At 44.1% G+C, this 23,449-nt stretch overlaps 2 protein-coding genes across 2 annotated transcripts; both read right to left on the bottom strand.

The window, feature by feature from the left end:
• Positions 1-1,995: 1,995 nt before the first annotated feature.
• On the bottom strand, positions 1,996-12,740 carry LOC104383016 (pantetheinase). Its single transcript, XM_086631960.1, has 7 exons — positions 12,528-12,740; positions 12,299-12,429; positions 7,620-7,812; positions 5,863-6,154; positions 4,302-4,675; positions 2,377-2,547; positions 1,996-2,124 (listed from the first exon to the last, which is right to left on the bottom strand). Exons 1-7 carry the CDS (start codon positions 12,738-12,740, stop codon positions 1,996-1,998), a joined length of 1,503 nt encoding a protein of 500 aa, XP_086488086.1.
• Positions 12,741-15,934: 3,194 nt separating this feature from the next.
• LOC104382842 (pantetheinase) lies at positions 15,935-21,144 on the bottom strand. The gene is made up of 7 exons (XM_086632073.1): positions 21,065-21,144; positions 20,839-20,969; positions 19,764-19,956; positions 18,949-19,240; positions 17,522-17,895; positions 16,458-16,628; positions 15,935-16,083 (listed from the first exon to the last, which is right to left on the bottom strand). The coding sequence occupies exons 1-7, from the start codon at positions 21,122-21,124 to the stop codon at positions 15,964-15,966; spliced, it is 1,341 nt and encodes a 446-aa protein (XP_086488199.1). The 5' UTR covers positions 21,125-21,144; the 3' UTR covers positions 15,935-15,963.
• Between the last annotated feature and the right edge of the window lie 2,305 nt (positions 21,145-23,449).

Raw genomic sequence — 23,449 nt, 5'->3', positions numbered from 1 at the left:
AATTTAGTGCCATGATAGCTTATGCCAGTCTTCTACAGGAAAGTATTCAACATACAAATTTACTTAAACCAAACCACAATGGCCTTGAATCGAATCCTGAATTCAAGATACTCACCAGATTCACAGTTGGAATCACATGCTACTTGCACACACGTTCCCTTAGCTAGAGGACTGGTATCAGCAGTGAACGGACCTGAAGGAGCTGCCTTTCAGCTCCTGCACCAGCCACGCGGTCCCACTGAATCCTTTCTGTTGTAAGATGAGACCTTCTTGCATGCCGTAGCCTCCCTTATATCCAGATCCTTTCCCTGGAGACCATTGTGGTATCACCCACCAGGCTTCCGGGGGACAAGTACAGTGTCTGCTCTGAGCATGTACCCATGGGAAGAGGATCACACTGGATAACCTCTTCCTGGACTGAGATCAGTCTGTGGTTAGACAGTAACTGACTACACAAGTGAACAAGGTTTTGAGAGAGCATGGCTCTGGCAACACTGATGTTGAGCTTCCATGAGTCAGAGCACATCACCCGGGGCTTTTGATAAACATGTCATTATGTTAGACATGACACTGTGTTATGTCACATGTGAGTATTTACATTTCAAAACAGAAAGTCATATGGTGCACAGCAGTGATAATCAGTGCAGGAGTTTGGATAGCATTTGCACTCGCAACTTCTTGCTAGCTCCAGAATCAAAGTACATGGGACTGAGGACCTTGAGAGCACCATACTGAGGCCAGGAATGGTGCTGGTGTGGGGAAAAGGAAGGAGAAAGCAGACTAATAGGGGTGTTGAACCCTCTTAAAGAGAACAGAAGGAAAGGTCACTAAGTTCCAGCAGCAGCAACAAAGCACAGGTCGCTGGGGGAGAAGAGGAAGCAGAGGTGTGAGCAGTGCCTTCTCACCAGAAGCAGCTGGTCTTAAGTAGAAATCTAAAACCCCTAATCCATGCAATAAATTCATCTGCTGGGCAGCACCATCCAGCATTGTCATGAAGGAGCAAAGGACAAGGCTTATTTCATAGAATCATAGAATGGTTAGGGCTGGAAGGGACCTTCAAAGGTCATCTAGTCCAACCCCCCTGCAAGGAACAGGGATATCTCCATATTTCACATATGTTGGTGTTATACAACCAGAAAGAAATAGAGACGACAGGAGGGAGGACCTGCTGTATGATACCAGGTTGCTCAGTGACCTCTTCACTGGGTGAAAAGAGTTCCAGCAATGAATAGCATCCAGTGCAGCCAGCAGGCATTGGTTCAGAACTGGCAAGCAGAATATTTTGAGGTTTCCATTCCAAGTTTTGATTCAACAGAGATTTCAAAAAAAATGATGATTCACGTTGAGTTCAGACCAGGAAGTGGTGGCAGGTTTCGTTTCAGGGTTGGCTCGTTGATTGAAGTCCCTGCTCAGGCTCCATGATGCACTTTTCTGTGCTGCCATGTGCCACATGACGTGTGCCAGTGGCATAAAGGCAACAAAACCAAAGGAACACAAATAGGAAAAAAAATGCATGAAATGGAGTAAAAGATCAGACTTGCACAGGTCAGCATAAGTAGTTGTATATCAGAGACAAAGCGTTATTGAGCTTTTTTGTACAGACCTGCCACAAGTCACATCTTTCATTGCTTTATTTACTGGTCTCATAATCAACTGTAATTATAAAATATGCAATGCTATTTTAATAAGAACATATCCTTTGGTCCACAATACAGGTTTTTCTGAGGGCTAGAAAAATAAAAATCCAGAAAACAGAGAGAGAAACACAACTGATTTGCACTAATAAAATATTATTAATCTTATGATATAGAAGTAGGTACTTCTCAATAGATGGTAGCAATAAAATAATATTGCTGCATTATTACTAAACGAAGCACATTGGTAAGAAGTTTCTACAACAGGAAATAGGAAACATAATTGGAATTCTTGTAATAAAGGATGCTGTATCTCATTTGGATGTAAGATTAATAGTGTACAGCTTCAGTTATGGTAGTATCAGAGGAAGGCTGGTGGTTGTGAGTCTTGTTTCAGATGATCCTTTTCATACCACCGTCCAAAAAGCGTTACAGTGACAACTGGTTTTGTTGGTCTTGTCTTACTTATCAAGCGCCCATCATTCAATACCTGATTGAAAATGGTAAGAGAAGGACACGATTAGAGGAGCACCCATATGAACATGCTAAGAGCTCAGAAAGATGTGACAAAACAGGAAGTAGGTACGTCAGACCATATCTCTTACTGAAACCAGTGACTTCATTAAAAGGTATTTAATAGATCTGATTATTCACTATGAGCCAGTGGCTGCTTTGAGACAGTTTATTCCATCACTGTCCCACAGAGAACCTAGCATGACACAGCTCCAGGGTGTGCCATTACCTCAAACTCCCCGGGGGCCAGCTGCACTCCGCTATACAAGACTTCTGGAAAGACATAGTTGGTACCAAACGTGCCGCTGAGGGAGAACATCTCAAACTTGGTCTGCGCCGTCTCCACCGGCTGCCCACACGTGCTCAGGTCTGTGCTCTTGCACTTGAGCAGCGTGCATATCTGTGGAGAGGAGAAGACAACAACATATTTAGCAAGATGGAAACAGTCTGGCAGGAAAGCCTTGTGTCATCAAAGCTGGTATGTGTCGGAGCAGGTGACCATCACAGGATCTCTTTCATAATCTTTAAGCAACTTCTTCTTAGTTGTAGCTTGTTTTTTCACCCCTTGATCTGACTGAGGGTATTCCAGACCTGCGTTGCCTTAGTAGTTAGAAATAACCTGTTTCTGACGTAAGTGCTGCCAGAGCACCTTATTTCATCCCTGAAGCCCAATTCTGTCACTTCTACTAATTCTTCCAAATGCCAGTTCTCTCGTTTGAAGGTTCCTTTCCCATATATCTTAGTAAGATAAGTTTGTGAATTGAAATTTTAGGCAAACGAACAAAGACCTCCTCACGAGTACGTTGTGCAACTGCACACACAGCTTCTCTTACTGGTATTTGTACATGTTGCTAATGAAAACTCACTAGATGGCCTGGTAGTCCATAGGAAACTTGAATTTCATGTTCTCCATCTGACTCCTGGTCAATATATGCCAAGATGATGAAATTAGCATCCTCTGTTAGTGTTTTGTGTTAGTAGCTGCAGCACATAGAGGAAAGTAAGAATGACAATGTTTTCCTTTTGTCCTTAATTATCCAGCTGATAAATGTTTATAGACATCATGAAGAAATATGAAATAGCACTCTTGTGAAGATTCAAAGGATATTGGCTGGTTTTACTGACAGGTGATGGAGGAGTTTTTCTATTTGTGTGAAATATTGGAGGATAGAAGTGTGTTTGCAAACATCAGAAGTACTATTCATCAGCAAATACGGTTTTGTGTTGAAATGTAAATAAGCAGAGAAACTAAGAATAAAATTTTCTCAGTATGTTCTGAGGAAATGGAAAAAATACTGAGGGAGTAGAAATTGTTGGGTAATAAAAGGAAAAGTAGAAATTCCTGTCTTCTCTAGAAAACTCATTAATGGTAGAGACCATCTGACAGCTTCCACAATCACTGAAATAAATTTTCTAAGCGAGCTTATCAAGACCTGAATTTATTCAAGCTACCTTCTGAAATGTATTAGATGAGCTGTTTTCTGGCAAAGACCACCCATATCCTGGAGTCTGCACCAGCTGATACACAAAGTCCATGTTGACAGACAGATGTGAGTAACTAAAAAAAGAATAATTTGGTGGCACGATAACTTAATTATGAAGGCAAAGAAGGTTTTCAAATATGGCTTTAAGCAAATTCAACCAGGATGTAACTCACTTGTCTTCCCAAGCATTTGATTTAAAGAGAGGAAGTCCAGTAAAAGTCACATACCATTTCAGTAAACTTCATTGTTACGATTTGACAAAACATTGACATCTCTGTGGCTCTAAATTATCAGACCGTCTCATAAAGATAAATATAATCAATGGATTTTTTAACAGCAACTGTTTGATGAAGATTACAGAGGAGATTCAGAGCACTTACTGCAGACAGTCACAAAAGAGAACCCAAACTTAGCCAATAGTGCACGCTTGAAAAAATAGTGAGCGCACTCTGGGGACTTAAAAGAGGTTTAGAGACGTCTCCACTGCATTTGTTGGATTTAAACGTAAGCAGGCTTGGCTGTTTTAGCAACTACTTCCCATTTCTAACACATAGGACACCAGGACTCCAGCATACAAGAAAGTCATTGTCTTTTTCCCCTACAGCGCTGAAGGTTTCTCCTTCTAAAGAAGCTTCCTAAAATAAGTACTTCCCCTCCGAAGAGTCATTACCTGCAGATAGTATTGTCCTTCAACAATGTGAAGCCCATCAAAAGCACCTAGCACATAAACTTCATCTTCTCGTTTCCCTGCCATCTTGTAGCTCAAGTGACAGCAGAGGTCCTTCTGGCAAACGGTGACATTCCCTTCAGGCTTAGTGAGCTCGGTGAAAGTGAACCAGTCGTGGAATATGAGTCCTCCGAAATCATGGTCATTCTGTGAGAATCTTTTGACAGTCAAAGCATATGAGCTCCAGTTGACAGCAGGTGGGAAGGCAGGAGAAAGGCGAGGATGGGAATCTAGTTCAGCAACGAGGAGGTGACCATCTTCAGTTTTCGTATTATAGTAGTATGTTCTGGCTCCGTCTGGTGCATAAATACCACTTCCTGAGGAAAGCACAATAGTCAGTCCAAAAAGAGTAAAAAATTTCATGTTGTCCTTTCAGTTGTCCCTGCTGCTAGCTTATCCACCATTTTATAAATATAACAGAAATTTTAGTCTCACCAAAAGGTGACAATTAGCAGCTCAGTACATAGAACTCATGCTTTGGCAAAGAATAGCATTTATTTCCCTGGGTGAGGTCTGCTCAGTGTAGCCAAAGGCAGAGGATGTTATGTTATGGTTGTATTTATGGCCTCCCCAGTTCTCTTTTCTTCTGTACACAACACAGTTGCTTGAGAATTCCTTTAGTCTTGCCAAATTGATGTAAAAGGACCATCTACGGATTGAGACCATCCAAAACAGACCACAGGCAAGAATCACAGGCCCATCCTGGTGAACGCAGAAGGAGATAGCAGCTGTCCAGCCCAGTGTAGACTGGCTGAGGACTCCTCCCCATGTAGGAAATTCACACCTGACCAGTGCTAACTGATAGAGGGAAATCAAAGAAGATTTGTCATACCCATTACTGCCAAAGAGCCCCCAAAACTGGACAACAAGCAGTAGCCTGTTAGGCATTTCAAATGAGAAGTCCCAAGTCAATACTGTGGTTTCACAGCTCAGTGAAGATACCAGTCTAGCTGAAATACACTATCCCATAAGCCAAGCTCTAGAAAATCAGTGCTACACTCTCAAAAGAAAATAAAGACTTCTTAGCAGTGTTACTGCAACAGGTCTGAAAAATTGTCCTTAACACTTTTCCACAACAGTGTTAAATACTGCTACAAATAAGTCTTTCTTTTGGCCAGAATCAATGGAGCCATGTGTTGGGTTTACATGTATATTTATCGTTGGGCATTCAATTGCAGACTTACGGTGGAGAGGAAAAGAGCCTGAGTTTCAGAAGTTTCTACTCAGACAGAAGGGACAGTAACTTACTACTTCTTTAGAGGCATTAAAAGAAAGAAAGAAAGGAAAAATCCTAAGAAGCCAGGCAGAAGGAAAGAAAACACCACGTTTTGCCGTGCTTTGTATAGAACCAGTAGCAACAGGGACTGTCAGTTTTAAAATTTGGTGACTAGACTCTTCACTTTCCAAATGTATATATTGTCTTCCTCTGCAAAATCACCTTGCAGAATGGGGAATAAAGATTCATGGCTATAAAGATTTTTCAGACGGAGTGAGAATGAATTACCTGTCATAGAGATGTTGGTACGGTGTGTATTGGCAGCCAGGAAGTTGACACCCATGCCCATAGCCCAGGCAGAGTGAAACTCAACCGCAGTCAGAAACGGCAGGACATTCATCCAAGCTGTTGGGAACAGCACAGTGTCCACTTGCAACTCACTCACCAGGACTACAGCAGGCTCATGGAAAAGGATGTCGAAGCAAGTGAAAATGCCAAACTTCCCAAAGGGGGTCTCAAAGGTGACGGCTTCTGGCTTTTTAGGGTAATTAAACTGAGTTTCTAACATAAAGAGATTATACTGTAGAGAAAGGAAAAAAGAGAAACCAGTTAAAGGCACCTACTGCAATATCCTGGAGTCATTCCCTAAAAGTTTTCAGAATGATGAGAGAAGTTTTTTAACCTGTGTTTGAAGTCTTCACATCTACGAAGTCAGCCTAAAATTGTACGGTCACCATAGTGCCCAAAAGGTGGATATGGGGAAACTTATATTGCCCTAGCGTCTAGCTAGGAAAGCAACCAGCTATCTGCAGGTCTGTTGGTGTCAACTGCCTGCAACTTCCATAAAAATAATCTCTCCAGTCTCCTTACCTACTTTATCATTCTGGTGACCTGAAAGACATCAGAAAGAAGAGAAATAGTAATGAAGAGGAGCATGGAGGATCTGGTGCCAAGAGACAGGATTGGGCACCTCGGTGTGGAGACACACAGGAGGATGTGGAGCCCACAGCACCAGTAGGAAACACGAGACAGTACAGGGGGGCTGCAGAGTGGAGAGAAAAACAAAGATGATGGTCATGGGGGAAAGGCAGATGATCTTAGCCAACAGAAAAATCTAAATTTGCAACATTCTTAGCTTTCCAACAGTTTAATTCTTCCTTCAAGATCACCTTTACTAAAAGAGTCCTTTAATCTCCAGGTGGCCTGAACAATAAACATGTTCCAATGAGACAAAAAATAGGTTCAAGTTTACTGAACTTGTAACTCAGTGCCTGGGCCGTGCCAGTCTGATGCACAGGAGACCAGACTCCACAGTATCAGTGTTCACCTCACCCAGTTTGCTCACAAACAAATGACTTGCCATAATCTCTGAAGAACTAGGTGAAATGCTGAGCTCAAAGTGCATTAAATGAACAACTGACTTCATTCTAGCCACATGGACGTACTATCCAGCACACGAACCCCAAACAACTTTGATGACCCTTGCAGGTAGGCACATAAAACTGAAAGAAGATACTTTCATTGAGTACAAAGGTTTCAATGCCCTCGTCTCTTTTTACACCCAGCATGGGTTTGTCCAGATAATTTCCATTATGCAAAAACTGTGCTGGAAAAAGAAAAAGAGATACAAAAGGGCTCATCTTCCTTAAATCAGACTATTCATGTAAGATGAGATGCAGATGAACATTTTAAAATGCTGGAACATGAAGGGTTTATCTGGTGAGAAGCTGGCATTGAAAACTAAAGCTGCTCAAGCAGCAGGGTTCCCAGTAACAGGAAGTTAACAAACTGAGGAAGTCAACCAAAAACATATGCTGCTGAATTGGACCTGAGGAACCATTTTTTATTCTAATCTGCTTTGAGAAACAGGACAGCAAATGCAAATTTGGAGTTAACATTTCACAGCAACAGAGATATTCTTTTGAACTATAAACAGAAGCAAAAATCTGCCATGAGAGAATGACTAGCATTTAATTCTCTTGCCAGATGGGAGACCTTTAGGAAGTAGCGGAAAAATAGCTCCTGACTTTCCAAGGCCACTTTACCTTGTGGTAACGAGCCACCAGTTTCCCCTCTGAGTCAAAGACGACATTAGTATTGTACTGATAGTGACCGTCGCTGGGGCAGCTGGGGTCACTGGAGTTACATGGCTTCTTGTCCCCAATGTTTGCAACCACATAGATGGAGTTATTCCTGGCCATGCAGCTGAGTCGTTCCTGCACTGGTGCTGGAGCAAATCTAATGTATTTTAGGGAAAAGAAAAAAAAGACAAAAACTGTGCTGTCAGTCGTGTCCATTGCTGGAGTGCTGAGGGCATGCCGGCAGCACCACCCATCCTGCAGTCATGGCAGAGCATGCAGATACACAGGGTGGCTGCAGCAATTCCTCAGGTTGCTTCCTGCACCTTTGGACAGGTCCTGGAGCCCTCCTGTCAGTGTCCAGAGGCACACGCCGCCCCTGGGCTGCCTGCCAGCACCTCTCAGCACCCAGAATCATAGAATCATAGAATCGTTAGGGCTGGAAGGGACCTTCAAAGGTCATCTAGTCCAACCCCCCTGCAAGGAACAGGGATATCTCCAACTAGATCAGGTTGCTCAGGGCCTCATCCAACCGGGCCTTGAACGTCTCCACGGATGGAGCATCCACCACCTCTCTGGGCAACCTGTTCCAGTGTTCTACAACTCTCATGGTAAAAAATTTTTTCCTAATATCCAACCTGAATCTACCTCTCTCTATTTTAAAACCATTACCCCTTGTCCTATCACAACTGGCCCTCCTGAACAGCCTCTCCCCATCTTTCTTGTAGGCCCCCTTGAGGTACTGGAAGACCGCTATAAGGTCACCCTGGAGCCTCCTCTTCTCCAGGCTGAACAGCCCCAACTCTTTCAGCCTGTCCTCATAGGAAAGGTGCTCCAGCCCTCTTATCATCTTCGTGGCCCTCCTCTGGACCCTCTCCAACTGGTCCATGTCCTTCTTATGTTGGGGACTCCAGAACTGGACGCAATACTCCAAGTGAGGTCTCACGAGGGCAGAGTAGAGGGGGAGAATCACCTCCCTCGACCTGCTGGCCACGCTCCTCTTGATGCAGCCCAGGACGCGGTTGGCCTTCTGGGCCACAAGAGCACATTGCCGGCTCATATTGAGCTTCTCGTCCACCAGTACTCCCAAGTCCTTCTCCTCAGGGCTGCTCACGATCCATTCTCCGCCCAGTCTGTATTTGTGCCTGGGATTGTCATGACCCAGATGTAGGACCTTGCACTTGGCCTGGTTAAACTTCATGAGGTTGGTACGGGCCCACCTCTCCAGCCTGTCGAGGTCCCTCTGGATGGCATCCCTCCCTTCCAGCGTGTCGACGGCACCACACAGCTTGGTGTCATCGGCGAACTTGCTGAGGGTGCACTCCATGCCACTGTCCACGTCACCGACAAAGATGTTGAAGAGGGCTGGGCCCAACACGGACCCCTGAGGGACGCCACTCGTGACCGGTCTCCACATGGACATCGAGCCGTTGACCACTACTCTCTGAGTACGGCCATTGAGCCAATTCCTTATCCACCAAGTGGTCCATCCATCAAACCCATGCCTCTCTAGTTTAGAGAGAAGAATGTCGTGCGGGACAGTGTCAAAAGCTTTGCACAAGTCCAGGTAGATGACATCCGTTGGTCGACCCTTGTCCACCGATGTTGTCACCCCATTATAAAAGGCCACCAAGTTGGTCAGGCACGATCTGCCTTTGGTGAAGCCATGTTGGCTGTCACCCACCACCTCCTTGCTCTCCATGTGCCTTAGCATGGTTCCCAGGAGAATCTGCTCCATGACCTTGCCAGGCACAGAGGTGAGGCTGACCGGCCTGTAGTTGCCCGGGTCCTCCTTGTTCCCCTTTTTAAAAATGGGGGTTATGTTCCCTCTCTTCCAGTCATCGGGGACCTCGCCAGACCGCCACGACTTCTCAAATACAATGGCCAGTGGCTTGGCAACTTCATCCGCCAGTTCCTTCAGGACCCGCGGATGGATCTCATCAGGTCCCATGGACTTGTGCACCTTCAAGTTCCTCAGATGTTCCCGAACCTGCTCTTCAAGTACAGTGGGCGGTGGTTCATCCTCACAGTCCCTGCTAGTTCTTTCCACAGCTTGGGTGGTAAGACAAGAGGCTTTATCAGTGAAGACTGAGGCAAAAAATTCATTGAGTACCTCAGCCTTTTCTATGTCGCGGGTGACCAGAGCACCAGTATCCTTCCGGAGGGGGCCTACATTCTCCTTGGACTTCCTTTTGTCCCCTACATACCTATAGAAGCATTTCTTATTGCTTTTTATATCCCTTGCCAAATTCAATTCCTTCAGGGCTTTAGCCTTCCTCTCAATTCCTTCAGGCTCCAGAAGGTACTCTGGAGCAAGCGGGTAACCCTGGGAATGGGAAAGGACAGGAGAGGAATCGCTGGGCAGAGGAAGAAACTAATTTGGTGTTGCACAGGAGAATATTTTAGCGTCTGCCATAGCAGCACCTGAGGACCATAGCTCTGGGACCTCAACACGCCAAGAAGAATTGAGCTGTGGAATAGTGCAGCTGATGCAGTCAATTACAGACTGGTTTGGGTGGGAAGGGACCTTCAAGATCACCTAGTTCAACCCCCCTGCTATGGGCAAGGACACCTTCCACTACACCAGGTTGCTCAAAGCCCCATCCAATCTGGCCTTGAACATTTCCAGGGATGGGACATCCACAACTTCTCTGGGCAACCTGTTCCAGTGTTTCACCATCCTCAAAGTGAAAAATTTCTTCCTTATATCTAACTGAAATCTACCGTCTTTCAGTTTAAAACCTTGTCCTATCACTACACGCCCTTGGAAAAAGTCCTTCTCCAGCTTTCTTGTAGGCCCTCTTTAGGTACTGGAAGGTTGCTAGAAGGTCTCCCCAGAGCCTTCTCATCTCCAGGCTGAACAGCCCCAACTCTCTCAGCTTGTCTTCACAGCAGAGGTGCTCCAGCCTTCAGATGATCTTCATGGCCTTCCTCTGGATCCGCTCCAACAGCTCCCTGTCCTCCTTCTGTTGGAGATCCCAGAGCTGAACACAGTATTCCAGGTGTGGTCTCACGAGACCAGAGTAGAGGGGCAGAATCACCTCCCGTGACCTGCTGGCCACGCTGCTTTGGATGCAGCCCAGGATACAATTGGCTTTCTGGGCTGCCAGTGCACATTGCTGGCTCATGTTGAGCTTTTTATTAACCAACACCCTTAAGTCCTTCTCCTCCATGCTGCTCTCAATCCATTCTCTGCCCAGCCTGTTCTTGTGCTTAATTAATCTCAAGACAATTCACCTCCTCCAATGGATAGGAGCACATAGTCCTCTAGCCATGACATGAACAGCAGTGGGATATTTCAAGATGTGACAGGCCATGTGCCATGCACTGGCAGCACCTCTGAAGCACTTGTAGCAGGCCAGAGAGAGCAGACATCGCCCTCTGCAAGGTGTGCATTTGGTTTTGCAAGGTGTGCTTGAGCTTTGGCAAGCTTGTCGCAGTCGTTCTGTGAAAAGTCATAGGTGGGATGGTCATAGGTCATATAGGAGGATCATCATGCAAGATACATATATAGCAGCAAAGAATAGGGCATGCCAGACTGTGATGGCAGGCATTATATTCCCACATTATATTTAGGACAGTAAAGAGACACACAGACCACCTTCACAAAAATTAACTGTGCGAAGAACTGGAATAAAGACCTGCTTGGATATGCTGCTGCCCTACACCCCACATTCACTGAAAGGATCTATATATTTTAGCTGTTTATTGTCTCAGTAAAATCTGCACATCCTGCGCCTCGTGCAGCACATATTCCCCATTGTGAACCTTCCTCTTGGGACCATTGAGGAGTTAAATCCTCACAGATGTAATAACATGCTCTAAGCACCTCATCATTGAGCAGGTGCAGAAAATCCAGGTGAAAAAGGCAGGTCACAGCTGTAGTTCCATGGTTGAGCATTGATTGCATGCTGTACAGATCGGAATTCCAGCACTCAGCTACAGGTTATCATGTCCCGGCTGGAATTTGAAGATGGAATGACAGATAAGGTTCTACAGCACAGAGACACTATCAATCCAGACTTTATCTTATCTTAATTGTGAAAAACTGAGATTAAAACTTTCTGGGTTTGTATCACTCAGAGATTTGGACTTTGACTACTGAACTCACCACCTCTGTTATTAGCTGCTCACAAACTATTTCTCGGCTGTCCACAAAAATGGTACATGCGCTTTTATGCATGCTATATTTTATAGAAATTAACATAGCATTTCTAAAAAAAAAAATCAAACAAACCAACAAAACAAATAAAAACTAGCGTTAAGAATTTCCACTGAGTTCTGTTGAAAACAGTGTGAAAAAACTGAAAGCAGAATGAGAAGCAACGTATTCTGGCACCAAAGCTTTTCCAAATGCAAAAAAAAAAGAAGTTTCCTCTACATTTAGCAACCAAATTCTGTATATTGTATGAATTTGTCTTTGAAGTGTCTCATTCAAGAAACATTTTTTTTTAACAGGATTCCCTAGTCAATTAGTCATGGACATGCTATATATTTTATCACATAACTTACCTTCATATGCAACTTTAATTGAAACATACCCTCATGTCAAAAGCATTAGCAGTTCTTTGGCATTTACTGGGAGCAGCTCATGACTCCAGGAGGCACTAGTTTGAAACCACAAAAATCAATCCAGAAGGAATCACCTTGCGGGGTCGGTGCAGGGAATCCAGTTCACTGCCGGATCAGGGATATCCTCCAGGTAGGGGTAGATGGCTTCTCTTGTGAAACGCCAGCCATAAATGCCGTCTTCAGGGGTCACAATGATGCGGGCGCCCTGACACAACAGGCTCCATTAAGATTTCACTCACCAACAGATAGCCAGGAGGGTCAGCAGAAAACACTAATGAACAGCACTCACGATACAGCTAGTACCTGCTGGGCGGCTTCCTTGATGGCCCCTTCCAAGACATCCATGTTCTTGTTCATCAGGGCCAAAGCATCATCAGGAGAAACAGGCTTGTCAGGGACATCTGACAGGATGGCTGCGTGCTCGTAGACAGCTGCAGTGAAGGTGTCGGAGGCAAGGGCCTGAAGGACTGCGAGGGCGAACACCACAGCGTGCAGGAGAGGCTGGGATGGGAGCATGGCTGTTGCCTTGCAGCTCCTAGAATGCTCTGAGTCATGGACAAACAGTGCAAAAGGAGCATGCATAGTAAAGAAGAGAGGGACAATGTTTAACTTTGAAGGAGGGAGGAATTGCTGGTCTGTTAAAACATTACTTTGGAATCAAATGTCACTGGTGACATATGGGAAAGAATTACAGTACATAGTGCACAGTAAGGATGTTGCAACTCAACAAGACTAAAAAACTAGGCAATGCCAAGACTAATTGTGCCAATAAAAATATGAGTCAGTAAACACATGGTTAGAAAGAACAGTCCAATTTTTGTTGTTACGCTTTTCTCTGTCATGGATAGCAGTAGACTTTTGCTGTCTATGCTGGCTTAACTCTGATACCTGAGTGAAAGGTGGATATGTCACCCCTGGAGCTAGTCTTCTGTGAAGTCCGAGTGGCCAAACTGAGGGTCTTAAAAACTGCTTTATTCTAGTGTCTTCACATTCCCCAGTTCTTGTGCTGTGTGCCAGTATGTGCAGCTTGCTTCCCTGGGTTTCTTTAGACCAAAGTCATTACATCAGCATCTGACTGTACTTAGATATTATACACTTAACATGCCAGCAACAGAATTGTCCCTTGCATGTATGCCAGTGGCTCTCCCACTTGCTTCTGTTTAGCTGTATGTCACTTTCCAACAGCCTTCCACCAGAAAATATGCATCTGGAGAGAATGTTTTCCATTGAAATCAGACAGGTAAGCCACCAGCTGGACCATTAACTTAGTACTTCATTGCCTGGATGCTGCTAGCCTGAGCAGAAGGGCAGGCTAGCTCACCAGGTGCAGTGGCATGCCTGCTCCTCTGCTCACCTTTCCTGTCCCCAGGAACATGCTGAGTATCGAGAGGCCTTCATTTTCCATCTTTTACTTCAATACAGTTCACTTGCATTTTTTGCTATGACATTTTCCCTTTTCTGTCTTTCTAGTAGCTGCAGTATTCTCATTTGGAAAAGGTTTCCTGAATAGTGGGACGCTGAACAGGCTGTCTGCCTTCAGTGACAGCAGACTTATTCCTCTTAGCCGAGAATTCCCTGCAAGAGCAGCTCTGATCGAGGGTTTCAACCCTTAGGAACATTGCATCCAGTAACGTTCACCTCTAAGTACTTCTCTGCATACATTGCTAGATACAGCAGGTTCCTTTGAGAGCCTTAAATACGAGCCTTTAAAAGGCTGCAATAAAGATTTCAGTGATAATTGAAGTAATGTAGCTTGGAAGCCTTCCCTCCCCCCATTTTTCTTACCAAATGAAATACGGATTGAGTCACAGTAACCACAGTCCTATCAGACGTAAGTCTGAAGGAGGAAGCAGTTTTTCTTCCTTGTTTAGCAACAGCTGGGACGACAGTCAGCCCAGAGAAGTGACTATCCTGGCAGGACTGAGCAGAAAAAGTTACAAGTGCAGGGCCAGGGTACTGCCCCGCAAAGTTCAAGTCACGCTGCCAGGGCAGGGAGGCTTCTGCAGTAGGGGGGGATGGAGCCATCCCTGCCTACCTGCAGAGCTGGGACCTCACCCAAGGACAAGGAACTAATGCCAGTGAAACAAACAGACCCACTGAATAAAACTTAACGAAACTACAGCGGTCCGGGCTATACACGGCTGCAGGCAATGTAAGAGGAAGCTCATCCTAGAGCTCCCTCTACTTTTCACACCTCCATCCTCCCAATCCACTCTCCCCACCCCTGTACTGCACTCTTTCCCGTCTCTGTTACTACCTGAGGATGGTGGCTATCTGAGGACTTACTTTTGTGAAACAGGATGCAATTCGATGCTGAATCAGCTTAGCTGTGGAGGTAGCCTGTCTTCAGGTCCTGGTCCTGCTCCTTTTCTTGTGCCAAGAGAGACTGCGTGGAAGGAAGACTGCTCCTTATTCGACAGGTTAATCTTGCTGCGGAGAAGCCCGTGGGAAGGGTCACACCTGCAACCATGCAATCACTGCCAAGCACTGAGGGCACGCGGGCAGGGCTGAGGAGATCAGAGGCTGCTCATTTTTGTCAACAGCCACAGAGTTGTGTCGCTTCGCTGTAACAGGACACCACATCCTAGGGCACAGATGTAGTTTTTCCACAAGCAAGTAGAGCTTTTCCATTACTCCTATTACATGAGTGGTAAAGGTTAACAATTTAATACGTTTACAGATTAAAATGTTGTAAAAAAATGTATTTTGCATCCTGCGTGTCTATTTTTTATGACTTTGGTCAGATTAAATGTGAACAATGTTTTTATTTCGAAACAAACCTGCAGAACAAACAACAGAATTAACTGCATATGGAAATCTCAGCTGTGCCACACAAAGTAATCGAGTCCACTTGCTTAGAAAGCACAGTCTGCAGGGTCTGCTCCCACGCACGTGCCAGTGCATTCACTCTGTTCAAGCTGTTCCCTAGCCCTTCCCAACATGTGTCTGCACAGTCCTGACTCTCCCTCACACCAGCGAAAGCAATCGCTTCACGGGAAGACAGGTATACACCTGCAAAATTGCTCACTTGGAGAATTTTTGATATGGACTTACCTGACTGCTTGAAAAAGGTGATGCGGTTGTCAATAGTTTTGTGGAAAGGAAATTTTCCAAACCCTAAAACTGCGGCCAGAAATATTCAAGTAGACTCCTCCAACTGTAAGTTAGGGCATGGCATGATAACACATTACACTGTGCGCTGAGCTGAACAACTGGTTTTGAAGCAACGGTGTTTCAAGGTTTGTTTTCTTTTTCAAAGCAAATGATAGAAGTTCAACCATTGGCCTTCAAAGGTTCTGTTAATCTCTGGTTTAGAAAAGTTCAGAGATGGGGCAGAACAGTGTTGTGGAAATGACTTCTAATACTCCACGAAAAATTTCAATGAATTAAGAATGAGTTGTTATTGGGCCACAACCCCCTGCTATGTGCCTGAACTCTACACCACTAAAGTCAGAGGAATTTATTTTCTATTGTCTCCAGGGTCAAGGTCAAGCCTATGATCGACCAATGCTATCATATAAAACATACACAGAACTGCCCAGTAGAGTAATTTATTTTTGTTGCAAAATCAAGTCAACAAATCAATGTACAATGACTATGCTGTTAGATAAGGCAACTTGAGAAACAGAATGTCATAATTATGGGTATTAACATTAACACTAATTAACATTATGATTAATTATGATGAATTAGTGTTACAGAAACAAGCAGATGAGATCTTAAAGGATCTGCAGTGAAATCATGGTGAAGTTTGCTCTGTGTGTGGAGGGTCCTTTTCATACCACCTCCCAAAGAGTGTTACACTCAAAACTGGCTTTGATGTAGTAGTCCGACTTATCAGACGTCCATCAGTTAGCACCTAGTTATGGAAGAGTGAAATAAACAGGAGCATCAGCAAAGCAGTACTATTGTATGACAAACACAAAATAACATATCCATTAATGTCGACCTAGTTGAAAGATGCGGTAGCTCACCTGGAGCTACCACGAAGTCTGAGAAAAACTACACTTCTGTCTTGAGCCATATCTTCTTCTAGAGGATTTAGGGGGACAGGGAAGAAGGGAACCCACAACATGGACGTGTAGTATGAATGTAACCAGGAAAATAATGCAGAAATAAAGCTGCCTTGAACTCAAGCCAGTTATTGAAACTCCCAAGTTGCTCCTGTGTCTAGTAGTGGCTTTTTGACCATTTGTGTTACAAGTCTGACAACTCACAAGGGTGCCCCATTACCTCGAACTCCCCGGGGGCCAGCTGCACCCCACTGTACAAGACTTCTGGAAAGACGTAGTTTGTGCCAAACGTGCCGCTGAGGGAGAACATCTCAAACTTGGTCTGCGCCGTCTCCACCGGCTGCCCACACGTGCTCAGGTCTGTGCTCTTGCACTTGAGCAGCGTGCATATCTGCGGGGAGAAGGATACAGAAAAGGTGAAACACCACTGAGCTTTCAACAATCAAGAGCTGGATTCGATTACAACAAAAGCTGTCATGATGAAGAAATGATCCAATACATCTACTCATTTATTTAGGCCAAGAGGATCCGTGAGTGGCACTTGAAACTTTGTAAAAAGACAGTTCTTTGCCAGCACCGCAGCAAAGCACTGTGTCTGTGTATACACAGGTGTGTTTATAATTTATGTGTACATTCACAAATATACATTTAGTCACAGATATGGAATAGTTAGTTATCTAAGGAAGTTACTTCAGCTCCGGCTGAGTTTTCTAAGAAACTGAAGCCATACTTATTTGCCTACTCTAGTGGGAATGCTCTAAAGATACAGAGAAAAGATATAAAAATACAGCACAGTAAAAAAAGCCTAACAGTGAAATTTAAAAGAATCAACACACTGATAAGCCATGTGAATACAAAGGTTACATCTGTATCTAGTTTCTTAATTTTGTTAGATAACTGCACATTAGAGAATCACATCAGCACAGTGGTACAAACCACCAAGCAGAAAACAGCTCTCAGTCGTGACAAGAGCATCCCTATGAAGACAGGAAGAACTCTACCATCTCCTCTCCCTTTTGTACACATATACAGAAACCTCCTTGAAGCATTATAGCACAGGGTCAACTCGGTCTTCATTTTCACCGTCTATAACATAGACAGAAAAATAGGATCAACAGCCCTAATGAAGTCGAAACACATCACGAAGAAAGCAAATGTTTTCAGAGTGGCCTAAAAAATGCCTCCTCTTAAACCCCCTCAATCAAAAATGAGACAAATGCAATCAGGCAGCAAAGAGAGTATTGCAGCCTTCCCAGTGTCCAAACAAGAACAGAAAACCTTTACCTGCAAATAATACTCTCCTTCAACAACATGTAGCCCATCAAAGGCACCCAGAACATAAATGTCATCTTTCTGCTTCTCTGCCATCTTGTAATTCAGATGGCAACAGAGGTCCTGCTGGCAAATGGCACGACTTCCCTCGGGTTCAGTGAGCTCCGTGAAGGAGAAGAGATCATGGTAAACGACCCCACTGAAATAGTGGTTGTTTGATGGAAGCTGTTTGATCCTGCTGGCATACTGGCTCCAGTTAACAGCAGCAGGATAGCCAGGAGAGAGACGTGGGCGTGAACTCAGCTCCGTCACCAAGAGGTGACCGTTTTCTGTTTCTGTATTGTAATAATACACTCTTGGACCATCTGGGGCATAAATACCACTCCCTGCAAACACATAACACCAGAAAGCTTTTAATCTGAAAGCAAGCATATAGGACAAGAAAGCAGGCTTCACAAACTAAATATGTGCCAAATTTTACTCTAATGTTTATCAGATTGTTTGGAAACTCGATTAAGTCTTCACAGACTACACTGCTGACCTATGCTTTTTGCAATCAGTGGAAAGCAGACCAAACTCTGATGTTTCATGTATTGTGATGAGATTAGTGTGCCAATCATATGCCATTATATATGACTTCAGTGGCTGAAGCTATACATTCCTCATTGAGTTTAGCTGCATTAAATATCGGTATTTCTGATTAAAATGAATGGTAACACTGTCAAGTCAAAAAAATTCCATAAGGAAAAGATATTACCAAAAGTCACATCTTTATGCAAGCTCTTTACATAAATACATAAATCTTTAAAGCCCATATCCATAAAGAACATGAGTTGTATGACATAGGGTCATCATCAACGACTGAGAACTAAAGGAATGGCCTGTATCCGCTTTTATTTGGAAGGCAAAGTTTAGGGCTACATTTTAGCAACACCAGTAAGTTTCTCAGTTCTGCAAGCACATGCCTACAAAACCTGTGCTTGACTTCTAGCATCTGCTCGGGAAAAACATACAGTGAAAACTGAGCCTGCAGAGAAAACCTGACACAAGGTCTCCAGCCCCGAAGTACTGTTTGCGGGAGTCACAAGCGCATTTCTCAGAGTTAGGTTTCCACCTACTGGAGAAAAAGGGTTTGGACCACCACATGACCAAAACATCGATAAACACCAGGGTCAGAAGAGGAAGAATCACATACATAAACTCTCAGGACTGATCATTTAACAAATAACTAAAAGCGTTCTAGTCAAATTAAGCATTTCTGAGTTTTTACATATCACATTTTTATTTTCTTTTTATCTGTACAAGTTCTCTTGTCCTAATCCTGCTGACATATGCATGCATGCCTAAAGCTGATGGGAATTTCTGCTCAGATCAACTGCACTACATAAATACAGATTTTGCCCACGTGAGCAAGATCAATTAGAGAAATATTACATTACCTGTCATATTGAAAGTAGAATTGTGTGTATTTGCTGAAAGAAAGTTGACGCCCATTCCCATGGCCCATGCTGAGTGAAACTGGACCGCTGACAGCAGTGGGAGAGTGTTACCCCAAGCGGTTGGGAACAGAATGGTGTCAACCTGAAATCTGCTTGCCAAGACCACAGCTGGGTCATGATAGAGTATGTCTGCACAAGTGAAGATGCCAAAGTAGCCAAAGGATGTATTGAAAGTCACAAATTCTGGATCCTTGGGGTAATTAAACTGTTTCTCTGTCACAAAAAGGTTGTACTGTTCATGGAAAGGAAGGAATGGTGAAAAAAAGGATCAGAAAAGGAATCAAACCATTTAAATCAGACTAATATTGAATATAACACTCACTTAAATACAAGTAATGGAGAATATGTTTTATGAACACGCTATATCTTGATTTCAAAAAGGAGAATTCATATGAGTGCAAGAGGAGTCAAGCACAAATCTCAGTGGTTGATTTATACTAGTGAAGGGGATTTGTATATAGTTAGCAAGAGTTTAGGATATTAATGTTTTAAGATTTCGCTTGTCACCTCCTATTGAGAAGCAGTAAAAATAGAGGTCTTATGGAGTTTTAATTAATTTCATTTAATTACTTGCTATTAAATTCAGAACAGCAGGAATGAAGGTATCTTAAGGCAGTGGCTTTCACCTGCCCTCCGACACCTGCTCTGCAACAACTCTAAGTACAAATACGTGTAAGCCTGGGAAGCAGCTTCTGTTTCACATCTTTAATCCCCCGAGGATCAAGCCCTTCCTCAACACTGTAAAATCCTCTTACCTTGTGATAACGAGCCACCAGTTTCCCTTCTGAGTCAAAGACAACGTTGGTATTGTACTGATAGCGACCATCACTTGGGCACCCTGGATCACTGGAATTACACGGCTTCTTGTCTCCCATATTCGCAACCACATAGATGGAGTTATTCCTTGCCAGACAGCTCAGTCTTTCCAGCACGGGTGAGGGAGCAAACCTAAACAGCAGGGAAGGAAGGAAGTAAACAAAACATCAAAACCAGTCAATCCATAAAAACGCCAACACAAAGACTACAGATCGCAAGAATGACAGGTTTAAGTTATCATGTCTAATACAAGACTGTCGTTTTCTGTTACTCAACAGAAGGCAGCAGTTTTGTGCTTCAAAGCTCAGTGTAGTGAAACTCTGGCTTCACCCCACACTAATGAAATGTGGAACACAGGAGTTTCCATGCCGTGAAAGCAAACCTTTGCACCTTCAAGTCTCCATTCTGCTGCCAGCATGTGGCACAGCATTGATGTTATACCAAGACATGGGCTAATCTCAGCTGCTCTGCTTCAGCTCTCCATTTGGCTGCTGTGCTGAGGTAGCTTAGGATTTGTTTCTTCTATGGTGCACTTTGTTGTCTTTTGGCAAATACTGCAGCTTCAAAAAATGGTGCAATTTATTAAGGAAAACAACAGAATAAAAAGGCTACTACATCGTGATGCAAAAATATAAATTTGAAACTGTGCAGTATATCCTTTCAATGGTAGCTGTTATTTTATTCACAAATATTCCTAATATTCCTGTATCTTAACCATTGTCTACAACATGCATGGAATATATTACTGAAACGCAGATTCTGTAAGTTTTTGCTTTTCTTCTAAATGAATCTCAACCTTTATGAGTATACTAACTAAAATCAAAATTATTACAGAAAGAAAAAACAGAAAAATTATTAAGGAAGTTGTCTGAAGCTCTTTATGGCAACTACATACTGCATAACCTGTCGTTTCACAGTAGTTGTTCCAAGACATTTAAAACTATCAACAACCACTCCTAAAGGTAGACTGTCTTTCCCATTTGACTGTTCCCCCATGTGCAGCAGGGACAATACCTTCCAGGATCAGCACATGGAATCCAGTCTACCCGTGGGTCTGGGATATCCTCAAGATAAGGGTATATCGTTTCCCTTGTGAAGACCCAGCCGTATATGCCATCTTCAGGAGTCACAATGATATGGGCACCCTGGTACCAACATACAACCCCAAAAAACACCATTAAGAAAATGAAGAAATGGTCAGTATTTACCAAAATGAATGTCTCTAACTCTGCCATAATACCTGTCTGGCTGCTTCTTTGACGGCCACTTCCAAAATTGCCATATTTTTTTCCATCAGCATCAAGGCCTCCGCAGGAGAAACCGGCACTTCAGTGTCCTCTGACAAGACCACGTTGTGCTCATAGACAGCTGCGACATAGCTGTCCAGGGCACTGGCCTCCAGAGCAGACAGCACCAAAAGCAGAGCAGAGGCACCAGCTTTAGGAAGCCCCATGTCTGCAGCCTGGAAGTCACCCAAGGGGAGGACAGGGGCGAGCAAAGGCAGGGGGCTTTAAAAGAGGAAATCTTGCATGAGACCTGGGAATTCCCCGGAGTGGCAGAAAGCCAACACTAGGAGATGCAATCAGCCTGCCGGGAAAGTCTCGCAACATGAAAGTGCCGCCAGCATTGGGCAATTCTGCCTTGCTCAATCAGCACAGAACTCACGGAGAAGTCACCACACATCTGCAGCTGAAGAAAGGCATCGCCCGCCCGATCAGCGAATGATTCAGGTGTGGCGTTGCTACAGTAACGCAGCTCAAGGCAAGCCCAGGTCTCAGCAGGAAAACAAGCCAGAGGTTGGGAAGTCTCAGCAAAGACCAGCACGGACACATTCCTGCCCAAACTCGAGGGTGCGGGGTGCAGGCAGGGCTGCAGGAGGCAGGTGGCCAGCCCCGAGCTCGGTGCTGCCGCACGGGCACTGCTGGTGCCAGCCCAGCTCAGGGCTGCTCCGATCTAGCCGAGCGTAGTTTGGCGAATCCGGCACAGTCCCTGCTTACCACAGCGTCCCAGATTGCACAACTGTTGGTAACACCCGATGCACATTCAGACCTGCCACCGCATGAGGCAAGCACAGCGCTAGCCAAGCGGTTGCCAAGTTTCCCATAGGAGATCCCACTGCTCTGCTTTAACCATGTGGCCAGGACCTCTGGAAAATCATGGCAGGAGAACATAATTGTAACAACAAACCTCGAAACCAGGCTTCGTCTCCAGGTTTCTTTTGTCTCCATTGTGTACGTGAAAGAACAAAGAGGGAAGATGATGACTTGCCAGAAAATTAGAGGGGTTAGTTAAGCCTGTCTAGTTTCTACTGGAGTTCTGGTGAAGTTCATGTATTGCAGGGGAGCCCATGAATTCCAATGGCATTTGTGCTCCTTCTGGTAATCCCGGCCACTTAGGAGTCCTAACAGCACCAGACAATAAGTGAACAAGTCATTCCACAAGGAGAACACTCACGTCTACAGATCTGTATCTTGTGCACCTTGCATCTACCTCTAGTCCTCTCAGCTCCTTTTCACCTGCCTCACCATCAACACCGGCAGGGTCAAAACTCCATAACAGGTTGAGGTGTACATTCCCGGTTTCAGTAAAATCTAACACTTGATACAAAAAGAACAGGACCCATTGTCACAACGTTCCCAGGGGAACCCTGCCCTTTGGTATCCTGATGCAGTTTTTCTTGCTAGCGCTCCGAAAGGGGCTCGGGCAGAGAAAGAAGTATTTCTTACGTAAATTCCAGTAGTTATTCAAAAGAAAAACTGATTGGGAATTGCTAGGACTAGAACATTTTTCTTATTTATGGAAAAATGAGTACCATAGAGAACCCCTTCTAGGATCCAGTTCTGGGCTCAAGGACAAATTACAAGACTTTTGCCACAACCGAGGTCAAGAAGTCTAGTGTGAGTTTGCCAGGAATGTCCTTGTGTCAGGTCCTCTTGCCTTGTTTTGCCAAGTATCTGGATGAGGTGAGGAGATTTCCCCCCCCCCGCATTGGTGGAAAATACTAGCCCTAGACTTTTGATAGATTTACTGTTGCAGAGGCAATTAGTACAAATACTCCAGCTGGCATTTACTAGGAAAACAGATCCCACATGCACTGAGCTGAGTCTTCATATATAATACAAACATACATAATGAGTTTGTGCATCTATACATACACACATGATGCCAAGCCTCCTCCGGGACTGAAGATCAGTTAGTTCTGTGTGGAGATGCTAACTCTTCTCTTCATTACCTTTGCCTCCCATTTTCAGGCAATTTCGAGATGATACAAGTGTTGGCAGACACAAAGTCTCTTAGACTCTTGTTATCTAAGAAATTCAGAAAACTTCGGAAAAAAAGTTCCTTTATTGAAAACAGTATTGTGCTTAATGCTTTGTCATTTCAAATTCTGTTTCAACCTTTGCTGTTATCAGTTAAAGTATTACAAGACAGTGAACTTTCTTTAAAAAAATACAGAAAATTATGGTAGCAAAATAGTAGCTTTACCCAAGAACAATGCACAGCAGGCTCAAGTGTAGAAACCAGCCATTTGAAAACACACCTCTTCACATACAGTGGTGCACTGTACATGAAGTGCAATTAAACAGGCTGACATCTGAGGGTTACTCATCACTTCAGCCAATCC

The sequence above is a fragment of the Tauraco erythrolophus genome, chromosome 2 (genome assembly GCF_009769465.1).
Source record: "Tauraco erythrolophus isolate bTauEry1 chromosome 2, bTauEry1.pri, whole genome shotgun sequence".
Lineage (NCBI taxonomy): Eukaryota > Metazoa > Chordata > Aves > Musophagiformes > Musophagidae > Tauraco > Tauraco erythrolophus.
The sequence above is the reverse complement of the archived record's forward strand: the minus strand, read 5'-3'. Positions and strand labels throughout refer to the sequence as shown.

Coding starts and splice junctions, on each gene's coding strand:
- LOC104383016 (XM_086631960.1), bottom strand. CDS start 12,740: ATGCTCCCATCCCAGCCTCTCCTGCACGCTGTGGTGTTCGCCCTCGCA. Junction 12,430..12,527: donor TCAAGGAAGCCGCCCAGCAG/GTACTAGCTGTA, acceptor CTGTTGTGTCAG/GGCGCCCGCATCATTGTGAC. Junction 2,548..4,301: donor AAGGACAATACTATCTGCAG/GTAATGACTCTT, acceptor TCCTCTCCACAG/ATATGCACGCTGCTCAAGTG.
- LOC104382842 (XM_086632073.1), bottom strand. CDS start 21,124: ATGCTGATGGAAAAAAATATGGCAATTTTGGAAGTGGCCGTCAAAGAA. Junction 19,241..19,763: donor TGGTGGCTCGTTATCACAAG/GTAAGAGGATTT, acceptor TTCCATGAACAG/TACAACCTTTTTGTGACAGA. Junction 17,896..18,948: donor TTCTACTTTCAATATGACAG/GTAATGTAATAT, acceptor ATGTGTTTGCAG/GGAGTGGTATTTATGCCCCA.